The following is a 17,633-nucleotide window of genomic DNA, read 5'->3' on the forward strand; positions in this document are numbered from 1 at the left end:
TTTATCTTTGAGAAGCAGAACTTAAGTGACTGTACCTACCCATTCTATTTCCTCCCAAATTATAAAAATGATGGAAGACTTTATTCCTACCCCACATCAACCCCAGATCATATGACTACAAATTACCATGTTTTACTCAAGTGCAATCATTGGAAGGGTGAAGCATGGAAGCTTTACTGAGAAATATTTTGCCCATATTCCTTCAGACTCTTCCAGTTTCATAATGTGATTTTACCTATATTGAACTTGCAAAGCTGAAAAGTACATAATTATTGTATTTGGTTTCAATATAATCAGTAATTCATCCCTGACTTCTAACTGGCAATATCCACTCCACCAACCCAAGAAATAAATAAATGTTTATCTTAAGTTCTAATTAGCTACTTTGGGAGGCTGGGAAAGCACAGGAAGAATAATGGGCTATAAGACTGACACCCTGATGACTCACATAAGTGAAATATGTCTAACTACACATAACACACACACTTCAAAAAAAGACAGACCAACAATGCCTAAACTCTTTATTTCACCAACCAGTATTTCTGCTTTTCTTCCTGATGCTGGATTTTAAAACCTTAAAAGTCTATAAATAACTGCATTCAGACTTTTCACATCAAGAGAAAGGGGCACAGGGCAGAAGACGTCCGGCCCCAGGCTATTCTGGGGTGGGAAAAGTGGCAAAGATTTCTCAATAGTCTGTGTCAGTCTTCTAACTTAATTGAAATGCCTTTAAGCTTTCCTTCATCCCCAAACTTTCCCCCATGGCATCTATGACAGAAAAACACTCCTCTCTAATATATGTCCCACCACTATAAAGCTGGGGGGAGGGGAGTGAGCATTACACAGGCAAGCTAAACGTTCTATTCAGCCAGAAAATAGATTTCTGATTCAGTGTAATGGCAAGGAGTTGTGTAAAACCATACCAAGTCCTGCTTCTTTCTCAAAGTGAACTGGGCTGGATTTTTGTGACTGGAAGCGTTTCTCATAATAGTGAATTAAGCACTATAAAAAAATAAAATCAATCCCATCTCTATTAGTAGCATAAGAGCTGCTTCCAAGAACCCAGGGATATCCACATCCATAACCCACCCAGATGTGGCCAATTCCTCATAGACAGCTACGTGGGAAGCATAAAATCCTTTTGTCAACTGTTTTTGGGGGTGAGGGAGAAGCAGTGCTTAGGGAAGGTGTAGGATAGATTTTTTTCTTCCTGCCCCCACCAAAAACTATAGTTCTACACACACGCTCAGACGCACGTACATGTCCATTTTTAAGAAAGCGCTTCCTCCCTGTGACTACAGGATGCCAGAATCCAGCCACCCTCAGGCTGAGAGACAATGCCTATTAATGGCACAGATCTAGTATCAGCACACTATAGAAGGCTCCTGTGTTGTCTCATAAGTTGAGGGGGCAGGGCAAAGAAGTGGACACTCATGGGGGACTTGCTTTTTGTCTTAAATCCAATCTATTCCGCAACACTCGCAGGTCCGGGGGCTGGGAGAGGTTCTGTGGGCACAATGTGGTGGACGACCTGGTGGTCCCAGCCCACTGTGGTAAGCAGCGAGTGATTGAGCGGGGACCAAGTAGCATCTCTCACAAAGTCTCTGTGGGCTCGGCTTCTAAACCTAGAAGAAAGAAAAAAAGTTGGGGCATAGTAGAGACAAGAAAAGCAGAGCCGGAGAAAAAAACGAGAGGCCAGCATATCTGTGGCACATTTGTTGGCTGTGTTACACACATTTCACCAACTGTATGGCCTCATCACCAAGATAGCAGTGTAGCTGTCCACAGTGGATGTCATTGATGATCCAGCCAGTCCTCCATTTTCATAGATGAGGAAACACTGGCTAGAACAAGACAGTGATGTGGGGCAGTAACAGCCAGCAAATCATGGCAAGGGGGAAAGGACAATTCAGTTCTTCCAGGTGCTGCCTTTTACCCTGCAGCAGGCTGCATTTCCTATGCAGTTCTTTATGTGAAAGGGTAGACTACTGCCCCCTTGTGGGAGGGCTGGAGTACTAGACTTAGAAATTCCACCTACCACCCTCCTCTACCAAGGATACAGCTGGTTGTGAATGTGCTCCAGGAACAGAGATGGTCAACAGCCAGCCTGTTCCATCACCAAGTCCCTTCGATACAAATGGAGAATTTCTTCTCCAAAGGCATAACGCACTTTTCTGGAGAGGAAAAGGACTTGCCCACCCACTGCTCCCTTTCCCTGAATCCCAAAGGATTCCTCTTCACACTTACACCTCAGAAAGGCTTGAGTCCAGCACTGCAAGTGAGCAGTCTTCACTGAGAGAGGCCAGGAAAGGAACACTATCAGAGAGAGGAGAGGGTAAGTAATGCCTGGATCCCAAGACAAAACTTTAACTGGGCCGCCCCACCGCCACTGTAAACTGACGCAGGAAAGACAACCTGATCCCCACTTTTGGCTAAGATCTGGCTACTACAAGCTCACACTATAAGTTTCAAGGAAAGATGAGGTAAATGGAGCAAAGATAGGGTTGACAACCATCCTGGGAACTAACCACCCCACCCTCTCTATAGCTTCAGCAATAACCCAGAAACACAGGCTTTTCCAATCTCACAGTTACAGAAGCCCACAATATTAACCATTTTGGGTGTTGGTCAGGAATGAGACCACATTTTAGCCATTTCAACAGAAACTGCACAATCAGAAAAATCCTTGTGTTTGTGGTATGAATGAAACAAGATCAGCCCCTTCACTGAATTTTACCCAGATGCTCTTTTTGCTCTTTGGTTCTTAGGGAAAAGCCCCTTTTGTCCCTTAGTTTAGAACCCTTATATTTTTATACCCCTGAGCATTGTACCATGGAAAGATCTGGGATAAATGACAGGTATGTGTTTCTTCTATAAAGTGGGAGAAGGATGATGGTGAAAATAGAGGAAGTTCCACCTTAGGAAACAGAACATTAAGAGAAATTGGCACTCTTAATGCTACTAGCATCCAGAACTCCCTCGAAAGTGTTTGCACACTACTTGGAGGTATGTGCACTCCAGTATGAAAACACTATTCTAGAATTATTTAGCTCTCATGTCTAGGATGCCTTAGCTGGAAATTCCTTTATTATTCTTACTAAGCCCCTAATTTCTCATTCATTGTCTTTACTAATACATTTTTTTACAAAGCTTTTTAGGTTTTATAAGTCTGCACACTTCTGTCGAATCCATAATCTACCACACAAAGTTTGTTAAATTGTATCATGAGACCAGCCCTCCCTCCCTCCTGCCCCTTGATTATTCCTGGGCTGGCCTTCTTGTAACGCTTCAGCTTGTTTTCTGTCATATTTATCTTTCTCTCTACTTTACAGCTCATGCTGCGCAGGTCACCTGTGTTGCTGCTTCTCCCCACAAGGATTCTGTGTTTCTTTCATGCAGTGAGGTGAGAGATAGCTCCTTCTTCCCTAAACACACTCTAGTCCTCCGTAGGCCACAGTCTCTAGTGTGGAGATTTTCTGGCCTGCAGCTGCTCCTTCACACTTAAGAGCCCTTTGAAGACCTTTGATGTTCCCAAACCTCAGCTAGAACATTGTCTGCTTTAAAGAACTACTTAATCAGCTAATGCTTTGAAAATATACCCACACCCCCTCACTGTTCCCATTCATACCCATCAGGCCCCTGATAACAAAGACCAGTACCTGTGTGGTGAGAACACCAGCCCAGTGACACACTGGGAGTGTACAGCTGAGCTCAGGACACAGCTTGTACTCTTGGTGTCGACAAGGGAGACCATCCCATTTTCATCCCCTGTAGAAGAGAAGGAACATGTCATAGTGGTTAAGAGCATGGACTTGGTGCCAAAGTCAGTTTTCTGTTTTGGTGCATCAGTTTTCTCTTTTGCAAAGTAGGAATAAGAAGTCACTGGACGATTGTGAAAATTATATTAATGAATGGAGTTATTATTTTAACCACAAACTATGTCACCATATGCTCAGCCTCATCACAATAGCCCTACACCTACCCACAGTCGAACAGAAATCCCTATATAGCAACCCATTTGCTTTGTGGCTCACTGACTTCTAGCCATGCCCAGAATACAGCAGCTGGATCAATCAATCAAAAATCAAATCCACTGGGAAAAAAAAATGTTCTCCAAAGCTACAGTTAAGACTACATTAGCATCACCCCCACCTCCCCACCCTTAATTCATAATTCATCTAGTGTCCATGAGGGCTGATAAGACTCAGCACCAAGAGCCTTGTGCATTGCGGAGTCAGCTCTTTTTCTCTCCTCCTTCCCTTTCCCAGAGTCAATATGAAGTCTGACATGCTGCCTTACCAAAGACAAAGACTTCACTTTGCTGAGGATGCCAAGCCAGTGAGGTAGGAAGGGAGCCAGAGGCACTGCAGCCTGCAAAAAGAGGGTCTGTACTAAAACTCGGAGCCCAGAAGAAGCAGTTTCTCAAGTGACATCACTCTAAATCCTGGGAGCACCTTTATTGGATTTCCCAAACCCTGCTGAGGCAACAGTGTCTCATCCTTCAGCCTCATAACCATTTATCCACCAGCCTCCTGCCCTTTCTGGACATGAGTCACAGGCCAGTTTCAAACACAAATCATGAAGATAACAATTCTGGCCCCTTTGTCCTCCCATCTAATAAAGTAAATAACCCACCCAGGAACTGGTCCTTCCTCTTGGTATTCACTGCACAGAATGGGGTTAGCAGAGCCTCAGTGGAAAAGGAGATTATGTCACTCATGTCACAGTAACTAGATCAGGCATCGGGCAAATTTGCTTTGACACTGGCCAAAGAAAGTCTCTTCTATTGGGGTTCCAAGTACTATTCTCCCACCAATGAATCTCAGACTCACCAATCTGTGATGCTGGCTTGGGACAGCGGGTATCCCAAAGTAAAATTCTATTGTCCTATAGGGAGGCGGAACAGAAAAAGGACTTCACAATCCAAAGGGGCAGATGTAGGCCAGAAAATCTCCACACTAGAGACTGTGGCCTGCGGAGGGCTGGAGTGTGTTTAGGGAAGAAGGAGCTCTCTCACCTCACTGCATGAAAGAAACACAGAATCCTTGTGGGGAGAAGCAGCAACACAGGTGACCTGCGCAGCATGAGCTGTAAGGTAGAGAGAAAGATAAATATGACAGAAAACAAGCTGAAGCCTTACAAGAAGGCCAGCCCAGGAATAATCAAGGGGCAGGAGGGAGGGAGGGCTGGTCTCATGATGCAATTTAACAAACTTTGTGGTAGATTATGGATTCAACAGAAGCTAAGAGGAGAAGTGTACAGACTTATAAAACCTAAAAAGCCTTGTAAAAAAAATGTATTAGTAAAGACAATGAATGAGAAATTAGGGGCTTAGTAAGAATAATAAAGGAATTTCCAGCTAAGGCATCCTAGACATGAGAGCTAAATAATTCTAGAATAGTGTCTTCATACTGGAGTGCACATACCTCCAAGTAGTGTGCAAACACTTTCGAGGGAGTTCTGGACACTAATAGCATTAAGAGCGCCAATTTCTCTTAATGTTCTGTTTCCTAAGGTAGAACTGCCTCTATTTTCACCATCACCCTTCTCCCACTTTATAGAAGAAACACATACCTGTTGTTTATCCCAGATCTTTCCATGGTACAATGCTCAGGGGTATAAAAATATAAGGGTTCTAAACTAAGGGACAAAAGGGGCTTTTCCCTAAGAACCAAAGAGCAAAAAGAGCATCTGGGTAAAATTCAGTGAAGGGGCTGATCTTGTTTCAGTCATACCTCAAACACAAGTATGGTTCTGTGACTTAACTCTGTTTCTGTCTAATGACAAGAATTAAAAAATATGATAGATTGTTGTGATAAGGACGTATTCAACAACTTTATCGGAATTTAATAACAAAGTCAGACTTTTTCTGACAGAAAACTTAGTCTAACTTGGTCCACTGGCTTTACGACGCACATTGGTGTTTGCCAGTTAGGCTATTTGGCAGACAGTCATATGAACTAACTACGGTTAACCTGCAAATCTAAAATTTTGACAAATGTATGCTTGAAATAAGTATGTAATAAATTGTATGCCAGAAATTACCTTCTCTGCAACTACTTAAAATTTTTTAGGTATCAATTTAAAAATGTATGAGGGGGCATCGATTTTCAAAATTGTTTTGGGAGGTCTACATGCAAAAAACTTTAAGTCACTGCTACATGTTAATTAGAAACTGTGGAAACTTTTCTACAGTCATTTTACCAGACTTTCCCAGGGAGTATGAATGTAGCCCTTCCTGAGGCAGAAGGATGGAATTAAACTGGCTTCCATAGTTCTTTCCTAGCCCTAGAATTCATAGAAAGCCAACAAAATAAGAAGTAAGAAAGGAATTTATTGCTCACTTGAAAAAAGCAAATCTCTGGGGCAAGCACCATGGTAGTGTACAAAAGATGAAGAATACATGGTTCCTCTACCCTCAGAGGTTTTGGGGCAGGGTGCGGTGGCTCATGCCTGTAATCTCTCAGCACTTTGGCAGGCCAAGGTGGGAGGATCATTTGAGCCTAGGAATTTGAGAGCAGCCTGGGCAACATGGCAAAACTCTGTCTCTACAAAAAATTAAAAAATAAGAAGGGATTTGGAATTCAGCAAGGGGAATAAGACACAAACACAAAGAACTAACGTAAGGGATGAATGGCAGAAGTGCTGAAAAAGAGTTAATATTAACCAGGAAGGCACATTGTATGTCTAAGAAATAAAAAGCAAGCATAATAGACATAGGGCATTGACTTTTTTTTTTTTTTTTCCTGAGATAGTCTCACTCTGTTGCCCAGACTGGGGTGCAATGACGCGATCTTGGCTCACTGCAACCTCCGCCTCCAGGGTTCAAGCAATTCTCAGGCCTCAGTCTCCCAAGCAGCTGGGATTACAGATGTGCACCACTACACCTGGCTAATTTTGTACTTTTTAGTAGAGATGGGGTTTTGGCATGTTGGCCAGACTAGTGTCTAACTCCTAGCCTCATGTGATCCGCCTGCCTAAGCCTCCCAAAGTGCTGGGATTACAGTGGTAAGCCACTACACCCAGCTGGGCATTCAATTGTAAAACTATTTGAAAGTGACCCTGAGGGTCCAGGACACTGGACCTTGGATATGAGTCTGTGATTTCTCTGGCCTACAACTTAATCATGTACTTTGAAGTTAGAAATGGCAGGGAAAGGCACTTAGCCATTGAGTGAACCACAGTAATCACCCAGCACCTAAATCTCATAGCCATGCACATATTAAGGCTCTAGACATTATCTTCACAAAGAATGGCTCCCAAGAGAAAGTCAACTACTAGTGCTGTTGTTAATGAAAGTGAGCAGAAAGAGGGGCATTAAAAAAGTGATGGTTCTCACCAGAAAACAGACATTTTATGATGGTAAATACTCAAAAGTTCAAGATTTGAAAGTCTCAAGGTTTATCCCTCGAGAACATCAAGGATCTAGTAAGCCTGAAGAGAGGAAACGGAAGGGCTTCAATGCCATGACAAGAAAATGGGAATTTGGCCAGGCGCGGTGGCTCACGCTTGTAATCCTAGCACTTTGGGAGGTCAAGGCTGGCAGATCACAAGGTCAAGAGATCAAGACCATCCTGGCCAACATAGTGAAACCCGGTCTCTACTAAAAATACAAAAATTAGCTGGGCGTGGTGGCGTGCACCTGTAGTCCCAGCTACTTGGGAGGCTGAGGCAGGAGAATTGCTTGAACCTGGGAGGTGGAGGTTGAAGTGAGCAAACAAAATGGGAATTTAATCCACAGGCCACAAGAAACCAATAAAAGACCAAAAGAGCTAGACTGCTAGTGGAGAGATGAGTGCCACCGCCTGTGTAAGATAAAGCCTGAAAGTGAATGGGGGCATAGAAATGGACAGGAAAGCAACTGATCAGTGGAAAAGACTAAAAAGAACTTAGTGGCCAACTGAGGGTGGGGAAACAGAAGGGGTGGAAGAGGACCAAGAGTCTGAGCCCTGTGTTGCCAAGGTGGTGAGACCATCAATAGAAACAGGGAAACTGGCTGGTCTGAAGGGGGCAAGTTATCTCAATTGATTGTTCAGTCAGTTACAGATTAAACTCCTTGTTCTACTCTTTCCCCCCTTCTTTTCACTACTGCACTTGACTAATCAAAAAAAAAAAAAAAAAAAAAGAAGAAGAAGAAGAAAAACAGGGAAAATGAGAAAAGGACAAGGGGTGGATATTGGAGCCTGACTATATGTTTTATAAGAAAACTATCAGACATAATGTGGAATTGCTGCTCCTAACATCAAAGCAAATTTCAAAAAGTCCAAAGGGGAGAAGAAAAACACAACAGCTAAGACCAGGGCTAACAGTGAAATAATACTCACCTCGGTATGAATTCAGTACCATCTGCTGAGCAAGGTCCCAAACCTTGATGCTAAGAAGGAAAAGGAAACAGACATTTAATCTTGACCTACACTATCAACATAAAAACATGTACAAACAAGAACTTCCTGTAATCATCATTCCCCAAGTCTTTGCCTCCTGGACTGCTAATGTGGTCTACTTAAAATGGACTGCAAAATCCCTAAGGAAACCTTATAGAAAGGATAAAATTAGTCACTGGGTTCTTAGAATAAGCCCAAAATGTTACCTAATGAGGTTAACAGGATAAGAAAGGCACCCAAAGGAGGCTTAAAGACAGGAGCAGTGAGAACAGGGACCCACCAGAAGTCTTTGCTACCACTGACAGCTTGTGTGCCAGAGTTCAGGACACTGACTGTAGACACAATGTCATCATGCTCATACTTGCAGAACTTGCTGACAATAAGTGTCTCATTCTCATCTAGCTCCCACAATTCAACAGCACCTGTTGGGGTAGGGTAAGGAAAACATGAGCTTGGATTATAACAAGGCAGTAATTCATTTCTAGGATTCAAAGAGACATTGTCACTAAATTAGCAAAGTAAGTTATTCCTATAAAGCATAGTTCACATCATTGGAGAGTTTAGCTAATTTCTGAGCCTTTGACTTTATTCCGAGTTACTGTTTGCCTAATGACAGCCCAGACAAGTAGGTGGAGAATGCTTCTAGAAAAAGACAAGGATGGAACAGCCTGTAAAATTCATTACCTGCTTTCAGTGAGAGAACACTGGAAAATCAGCTCCAAGGGGACAAGGATTAAGTTTCCACAACTGTCTAAGCAGCACACTATCTAGTGATGTTAACACTTCCCAATTACTTCGATAGTAATAAGTATTTGCTGACTAGTTGAATAAATGTCTTGCAGAGTCTTTAAAAATATGTTGAATAACTGAATGCCTTGCACAGTGACTGGTTAAGTATAAAGAATCCACCAAAAGTTGTCTTGATTATGTAGTAGTCAAGCTCAATTGTCAGAGAGGTTAAATCTATTAAAAAGTGGAACTTTTAAACTTCCAACCAATGCCGGCCAACTTCCAAATTCTGATTTTTTTTTTAAATACCAAAGCCTGCATCGCTGAGCCTAACAGTCAACACAAAAAAGCAGAATGAAGACAAGAAAGCGGGAAGAAATGAGAAAAGAACATGTAGCACAGATTGCCTTCAGTGTTATCTTAAAAACAATATTATACTTGGTCTGGGCTGCGGGGGTTAAGGGGCAGGTTACACAGAAGAAAAATGGTTCCAATCCATTGTTTACTTTTGCTATGGATTTTTCCAGGAAATCTCACCAGACCATTTAGAATTTTAGAAAAGATATTTCCCACCCACACAAAAGTTTGCATTTGGGACCAATACTCTCATGCTCCTCCAAGTACTGAGTATAGGACATCAGACACTGAGCTCAGCCCTACCCGTACCCCAAGTTTCCATTCCATCACTCCACCCGGAGGTGGGGGTGGGGGGTGGATGAGGGGAAAGTGACTCACCTGAATCGGAGGCCACTAGAATACCTCTCTCCCCAACCCAAGTGAGGTCAGCCACTCCAGCCTCCGTTTGGACTCCGGCGGAGCAGAAGCCTTCGTTGGGGGCAGCACAAGGGTCCTTAAAAAGCCAGAGGGAGCCGGCCCAGCAGCGGCCACTCAGGCTGGAGGCCCCGAGGAGAAGCGCCCCATCTACAGGGGGGTACAAGCTGTCAGTGCGTGAAGGGTAGAAGGGCTCGTCTCCATGGAGACCGCACAGAACAGCGTGCTGGCCGGGTCTGGATCTGAGCTCAGGAACGCGGGGCAGGGCTGGGGACAGCTCGAGGTCGGGATAACATGCAGGGCGAGGGAAGGGCTAGGAGGGTCAGTCCCCGGGGAGGGGCGCCCTGGGCCGGGGTGAGGGAGCTCCCAGGCCCGGGATCTCGGCTCACCGGACCGGTACCGCGCAGCCTCCAACTGCCGTTCCATGCAGGCGGGCGCATTAGGAGGAAGGTTCCACTCCCGGGCCGCCGGGGGCACTAGGGGAGGCGGGGTTTCCTTTCGCATCTCCACGGTTCCAACTCCAACCTAGACTCAAAATCAAACTGGACACCGGCCAGAGACTCAGCTCCGGCGGCAAACCCCACGTGGTGTGCTTCTGAGCCTCCGCCCCCTTCTCTAGGCTGTGGTAACTCTACTTCTCGCGAGAATTGCTTCAATGGCACCATCCTGCTTTCCGGCTGTTGCTATTCTGCGATAGGTTCTCAGCGTTTCTTGCCTCTTCTCGCGAGAATTTAAAAAAAAAAAAAATCTCCCGATGAAAGTTGAATGAAGAGTACAAAATATTTATCTCGCGAGACCTGTGAGCGGCCATCTTGCGCTGCCCTGACAGATTCTCCTATCAGGGGTCACAGGAACGCTAAGATTGGTCTCTGGATCTTCGCTGACCATGCTGTCCCGGATAGTACTTTCTGCTGCCGCCACAGCGGGTGAGGGATATAGACCCTGGTCTGGGCTATCAGAGTGACTGGAAAGAAGCGAATCTAGGGGTCACTGGGAAGGGAGAAGGGCGCAGCGACAGGGGCTTGAGCAGCGAGTGATCCTCGCCTCTCGGAAGGGAGCCTGGAGTCTTGAGTGACAGGAAAAAGGGGTACATGGCCTTAGTGATCTAGCCTGGCAGAGGTGAGGAAGGGGTAAACCAGATTTCATTTGACTTTGCTGACCTTCGCCTTGTTTATCTGCAGCCCCCTCTCTGAAGAATGCAGCTTTCCTAGGTCCAGGGTAAGTGTAAGGGTAATGCTCCCTTTCGTCTTTGTTTTTAATCATCTTTTATTTCTCGATTCCTGCCCCCACCCCCTTAGCTTTAGGCCAGAAATTTCTTTCCGATAATTTTGGGACACTTAAACCTTCTTTCAGACACTTGTTCCTGTAACTGCCAGGAACGCTCTCAAATCACCTAATAGACTTCAACAGGATAAGTAACGTATTCCAACTAAACTAGAAATTGGTTTTGGTGTTTTCTGTACCCTCCCCACTCTTTTGTGACCTTCCCTTGGGACCTTATGTAGTTCCTGCAGCCGGAATTGGAATAGATTACATACCCAAGAACAAATTTTGTTCAACAAAACAGTAAAGCGTGTTGTTTACAGTCGATTTCCCAGATACCTCCTTTTTACTGCCATATGATAATAATCAGATAAATCATTCATTGATTCAGTAAATATTTTTGTTGCCAAACACATAACCAAGAATACAAGAATAAGTATGGCTAATTACCTGCTCTCATGGAGCTCACAGTCTAAGAATGGTAGAGTATTGGTTTAGAGTGAGGGCTCCAAAGCCAGAACAGGATACACCTGGCTCCTCCAGTTACTACCTGGGTGACATCAATTTCCTCATCTACAAAATGGAGATAATAGTACATTGTGGCTTATGAGAATTAAGAGGCAATTTCTGTGAAACTCAAAAACAGTTTCTTGATACATGGTGTGTGCTTATTAAATCAGCTGTTACTGTTAAAATTGTTTCATAAGACATGTCGGTTTTCCTAGAGATTTCTCTTTTTACTTCCAAACTTAGTTCTAAAACATGCAAAATATGGTAACTATTACATTGAAAAAAATGGACTTGAAAATGTGGTCTTATTTGTAATTAAGTATCATGTATGCAATAAAGTAAGGCTATAAATGACTGCTTCCAACTTATAAGAAAAAGGACCCCATACAGACTTGTAAACAAATAATTGTAATACTGGGTAGTAAATAAAATAACTGTATTTACAAGATACAAGAAATATCCTTGGTTTTCTTTCACACTCCATGTCCAGTACTTCAGCAAGGCTCTTCCTCTAGAAATTTGTACTCTGGCTGCTACTTCCACTACCACTAAAGTATGAAGCACCATAAACTTTCACCTAGGTATTTTAGTAGTCTCTTAATTAGCCTTGCATCTCTATTCTTGTCCCATTACAGCCCATTCTCATAATAGCCAGAAGGATTATGTCATTCTCCCACCAAAGCCTTCCAGAGCTCCCCATCCCACTTGAAATAAAATCCAAACTTAGCATAACCCACAAGTTCTAACATGAATTGATCCCATTCTGTCTCCTTCTGTTCTCTTTTTAAGTCATTCTCCAACCATACTGGCCTTGGTCTTCCTCTGAAAACTACCAAGCGTATTCCTGCCTCAGGATCTTTCTACTTGCTCTTCTCTCTTTTCCCCAGATCATTGGGTCAAATGCCATCTGACTCCCTACCAAATACTCTTCCCCGTTCTGTTCTCCCTATTCCCTTACCTTGCTCAGTTTCTCTTCATAGCACTTACAGCTACCTGAAATTTTGTATGGAGATACACACTCACCCTTCCCATACCCCCACTAGAAAGTTGAAGGCTGGAGCTTTGTTCCCGGTGCCTAGTATTAGTAGAAAGTCAGTAAATGTTTTATTGACTAAAAGAATGAATGTTAGCCCAAAGTGGGGGAGGGCTTTACAAATCTGGAGGCTGATTGGTCTCGGTAGTCATTGCTACTGGTTGGTCTTGATAGTCATTGCTATTAAGTCATGGTATGAAGGGAATAAAAGGCAGAAGGAGCAGCATAGGGCAATTTTTTTGTGATGTTTCTTCGTTTGTTTTTGAGAGCTGTTCAGTAATTCCAGAAGAATAAGAGAATGAAGGAAGATGAGGTTATAAAATTTGACAGGATCAGTCACAGTGGTGGTTCATTCCTATAATCCCAAGGCTAAGGCAGGAGGATCACTGGAGCCCAAGATTTCAAGACTAGCCTGGGCAGCATGGTGAGACAAAAACAAAATTTTTTTAAATATCTGGGCATCGTGCCATATGCCTGTAGTCCCAGCAATTGGGAAGGCTGAGGTGGGAGTATTGCTTGAGCCCAGGAGTTGAAGGCTGTGAGTGAGCAGTGATGGCACCACTGCACTCCAGCCTGGGTGCCAGAGTGAGACCTTGCCTCAAAAAAAAAAAAAAAATTGACAAGTACTGTTAGACTAAGTAGTTTTCTGTAGGCAGGAGACCGCCTGTTGAGTTTGCAAGTCAAATTTTCATTTTAGAAACATTGGCAGTAATGTGAGTGGCTAGGTTTAAGTTGGGGAATTTAATAAGAAGCAGAGGTCAGGTACAGTTGCTCACACCTGTAGCTTCAGTACTTTCAGAGGCCAAGATGGGCAGATCACTTGAGGCCAGGAGTTTGAGACCAGCCTGGCCAACATGGCAAAACCTTGTCTATCCTAAAAATAGAAAAATTAGCTGGGCATGGTGGCACACACCTGTAATCTCAGCTACTCGGGAGACTGAGGCACAAGAATTGCTTGAGCCTGGAAGCGGAGGTTGCAGTGAGCTGAGATTGCTCCACTGTGCTCTAGCCTGGGTGACAGAGCAAGATTCTGTCTCAAAAAATAAAATAAAATAAAAAAGCAGAAAGACCAGGTCTTGGATTGTTAAACTAAGCAAGAGATGAGAAGGGCTTAGACTAAGGTAGCTAGCTGAGGAGAGGGCTTGTCAGCCTAAGCATATTCTTTAGTGCTGTGATTTAAATCAGTCCCCTGGGATGGTTTGTCCCCTGGGGTGCTTTGCCCGCAGGGGACATTTGGCTATGTCCGGAGATACTTTTCAGTGATACCATTGGGTGGGTAGGGGAGGGAGGGTGCTAATGGTATCTATTGTATAAAGGCCACAAAGATACTGCCAGACATTCTACAGTGCACAGAACAGCCTTTTATAATAAAGAAGTATCCAGTGCAAACATCAGTAGTGCTGAGTTGAGAAGCCTTGATGTAAGTGAAGAAATCTCAAGCATGATTCTCAGATTTCAAAACCTGGCAGGGCAGCTAATATATTTGGAGGCAGAGATAATATTCAAAAGATAAGCATTGTACCAAAATAAATGAAATAATGTAAACTCTTACATTACAAGGAGATAGAAGTTGAGAGCGTGGAGGAATAGAGGGTAGGAAGTGGGACAAAAATATACTGAAAACTTGAAGGGGACCAAACTTGACAGCAGATATAAAGAGACTAGATTTTATATCATCAGAATCTTAAGGAGACATTGGCATACTGTAACTGTTAAAAATGTAGTCTTAAACTGCTTTAATACAAGAATAGTTTCCATATCCACTGTTGATAATAGTGCAATTGTTCAAGCTCAGTACTGGCAATAAAAGTTTTCCACAAGTATTTGTAGAATGAATGAGTTGGCCAAACTAAGAGTATTATATTCAGTTCTGTTTACCTGATTTAAAAAAAAAAACAAAACAAAACAGAGAGCTCCTTGTGGGCAATCAGGATTGTGAGGGAACATGTTTGACCCAGGTACATGTCTGTTATCTTACACAGAAAAGCAAAATTAGGACTAAGAATGGATTGAAGTTCCAAGAATGTATGTAGTATCTCAATTTAAAGATGAACATACTTAGAGCTACCCAGTACTGAAAAAGTCTGTTACATATAGTGATTAGCACCCCCATCAAAAGAGTGTTCAAAAAGATCAAGGAGCTTACAACATATCAGGCATATATCAGCTAACCACTTACATAAAACTTTGCCATGTGCCAGACATCATTCTAAGCACTTTACGTGTATTTATTTTCATTTTACTGAGAGGAATCTGAGATTACAAAAGCTTAAGCTCTTTACTCAAAGTCAAGGGGCAGGTCTAGGATTTGAAACCAAGGAGTCTAGCTGGCTGCCACATCCACATTCTTATATATTTCATTGCTAATAATAGACGTACAAAGTGCTAGACAGATGATCTGCAAGGCTTATAGAAAGGGTTCTAGTATTGGGTAAAAGGTTAAGTATCTGTGATTAAGTCTTTGCTCTTGTCACAGCTGATTACTGGACCCTAACCTTCCTATTCCCAGTCCGTTTTCTTTCCAGTTAGAAAACTGCCTCAATCCTCAACCTTATTTATTGTTTCTGCTAATTATTCATACGTTGTATTCTCCTTAAAAAAAAAAAAAAAAAAAACCGGCTTCACATTTGTACAATTGCTACCTGTAGGGTATTGCAAACAACAAGGACCTTTCACACAGGGCAGCCACACCTTGCCCCTGTACCACCTCTTCCTGAATATGGAGGAAAAGTTCGTCATGGACTCATCCCTGAGGAGTTCTTTCAGTATCTTTATCCTAAAACTGGTGTAACAGGTGAGCATTTTTGCTGAATCTTTGATGATATATTTTGATGGCACCACTAAAATCAAGTCAGGTGGGTTTGTTTTTTTTTGTTGTTGTTGTTTTGTTGTTGTTTTTTTTTTTTTGAGACAGGATATTACTCCATCACCCAGGACGGAGTGCAATGGCACAATCACAGCTCACTGCAGCCTCCATCTCCCCAGGCTCAGATCATCCTCCCACCTCAGTCTCCCAGGTAGCTGGGACTATAGGCGTGCACCCAGCTCATTTTTCTATTTTTTGTAGAGACAGGGTTTCACCATGTTGCCCAGGCTGGTCTCCCAACTCCTGGGCTCATGGGATCTACCCACCTTAGCCTCCCAAAGTGCTGGGATTACAGGCTTGAGCCACCCGCCTGCAGCCACAAGTCAGCTGTTTTAAAAGGAAATTGTAACAATGGATTTGATTGCGTCAACCTGTCTTTGGTATAAATTTATTTGGGATTTTAACTTAATTTTACAGCATTATCTCTATTCATTAGTAGATCCAATTTTTTGATGCCTGCTTTATCAGGCATGGTTGCAGGCATACAGTGTTGAACAGTGTTAAGTGCCTGCTGTCATGGAACAGACATTCTGTTGTAGGATGACAATAAAGAAATGAGTAACTGTATAATACACTGCCTTTCTTGGCCTGTACCCAAGTATTGCCATGACTGTGGAACATTGGCAACCAAGGATTGTGTTTTTTAGCCCTCGAGTCACCTAAAGTAGCATTTTCCTAACTGAAATTGCTAGAAACATTAGTCTCAGACTTCCATAGGTGATAAAAATTTTACATATGATAGACATTTCTTGCAAATTCATATTTAAAATTTATATATTAAAGACAGTTTTAAAAAGCTGTTGGAATTTTGTATGTGAAACTGGGTAAAATGTATTTGAGATTGTAACCCTGTTATTCTCATGATATATCCTGCCATCCTATGATGATTCTCAGAAATACTGTAAAATGTTTTACTAAAAGCCTGCTCTGGCCCTCCCTTACATCCTGTGAGGCACAGAGGAAAGACTAAAGAAATGTAAATCATGCTTTACATCCTTTCAGAATTCATGGCCTGGCTAAAGAAGAAGCAATATTTGAACTGTTGTAATCAGGTGCTACAGGAGTTGAGAATCCTAATATTTATTCATCCTTTTATATACATATCACTTTATAGCTGGCTTTTGCTTGTTTCTCTTGTAAATTTTATCTTGTCTAGTGTTCCCATTCAATAAATAGTATATTTTGCTGGACAAATTACTTTAGAAAGTTATGTGACATCTTTGTAGAATAACTTAAGTTACTGTGCTGGGTATTGTACTTAACGTTACTTCTCAAATTTATCAAATTGAAGAAGGTACTGTCCCCATTTTACAAATAAAGAACTAAATTCAGAGATTATTTAGATTGCTCAGTTTCTTTAAAGTTGTAAAGTCAGTATACGGATTTCCCTGAGCCCATATCTTTATTCTTTCAACTCTACCATACTGCTTGCTGCTCAATCTAGTGTTTTGTCTTTGAATTTAATTAAGTCATTACTTTGCCTTCAACTGATCAAATGTAGAAGTACCTTTCTATCTTTCCTCTTTTAGGTATAGCATATCCATGCATAAAACAGCTCTTTCTTCTTTTAGGACCCTATGTGCTTGGAGCTGGGCTTATCTTGTATGCTTTATCCAAAGAAATATATGTGATTACCGGAGAGACCGTCACTGGGCTAGTAACAATAGGGATATATATCTTTGGAATTAAAAAATTTGGTCCTTCTGTTGCAGCATTTGCTGATAAACTCAATGAGGTAAGAACCATAAACATTATTTCCCGTTTTAGAATAGCAGAAACATGAAGGTCATCTAGTGATATTTTTGATGTGAGTGTTAGAGGAGCAACATAGAAATGAATCTAATGTTTCAAATAAATGTTAATGTTATTACTAATTTGAGATTTTTTAAATATCTATTAAACCCTTCAGCTTTTCTATAGTTTAATCATTCAAAACATATCTTGTAGCTATTACGGGCAATCCTTTTTATGGATTTGTGCATTTCTTTCTATATATGTTTCTTTGTGGGTGTTTTTACAAATGAGAGACAACTTTGAGAAAACATGAAATCTCCTTTTTTTTTTTTTTTAACCCTAT

The 17,633-nt window shown here is 42.2% G+C and overlaps 2 protein-coding genes across 2 annotated transcripts in view; one reads left to right on the forward strand and one right to left on the reverse strand.

The window, feature by feature from the left end:
- Positions 1-504: 504 nt before the first annotated feature.
- Positions 505-10,530, reverse strand: WDR77 (WD repeat domain 77). Its single transcript, XM_017499361.2, has 10 exons — positions 10,274-10,530; positions 9,849-10,034; positions 8,665-8,806; positions 8,325-8,374; positions 5,018-5,088; positions 4,833-4,887; positions 4,300-4,371; positions 3,660-3,768; positions 2,248-2,316; positions 505-1,625 (listed from the first exon to the last, which is right to left on the reverse strand). Exons 1-10 carry the CDS (start codon positions 10,386-10,388, stop codon positions 1,466-1,468), a joined length of 1,029 nt encoding a protein of 342 aa, XP_017354850.1. The 5' UTR covers positions 10,389-10,530; the 3' UTR covers positions 505-1,465.
- Positions 10,531-10,589: 59 nt separating this feature from the next.
- ATP5PB (ATP synthase peripheral stalk-membrane subunit b) overlaps positions 10,590-17,633 on the forward strand; it is a 12,263-nt gene continuing 5,219 nt past the window's right edge. Inside the window, exons 1-4 of the mRNA XM_037728151.1 lie at positions 10,590-10,810; positions 11,066-11,102; positions 15,339-15,484; positions 17,128-17,316. Coding sequence (XP_037584079.1) covers positions 10,771-10,810; positions 11,066-11,102; positions 15,339-15,484; positions 17,128-17,316 — 412 coding nt within the window. The 5' untranslated portion in view covers positions 10,590-10,770. The remainder of the gene's footprint in view (positions 10,811-11,065; positions 11,103-15,338; positions 15,485-17,127; positions 17,317-17,633) is intronic.

The sequence above is a fragment of the Cebus imitator genome, unplaced genomic scaffold (genome assembly GCF_001604975.1).
Source record: "Cebus imitator isolate Cc_AM_T3 unplaced genomic scaffold, Cebus_imitator-1.0 Scaffold256, whole genome shotgun sequence".
Lineage (NCBI taxonomy): Eukaryota > Metazoa > Chordata > Mammalia > Primates > Cebidae > Cebus > Cebus imitator.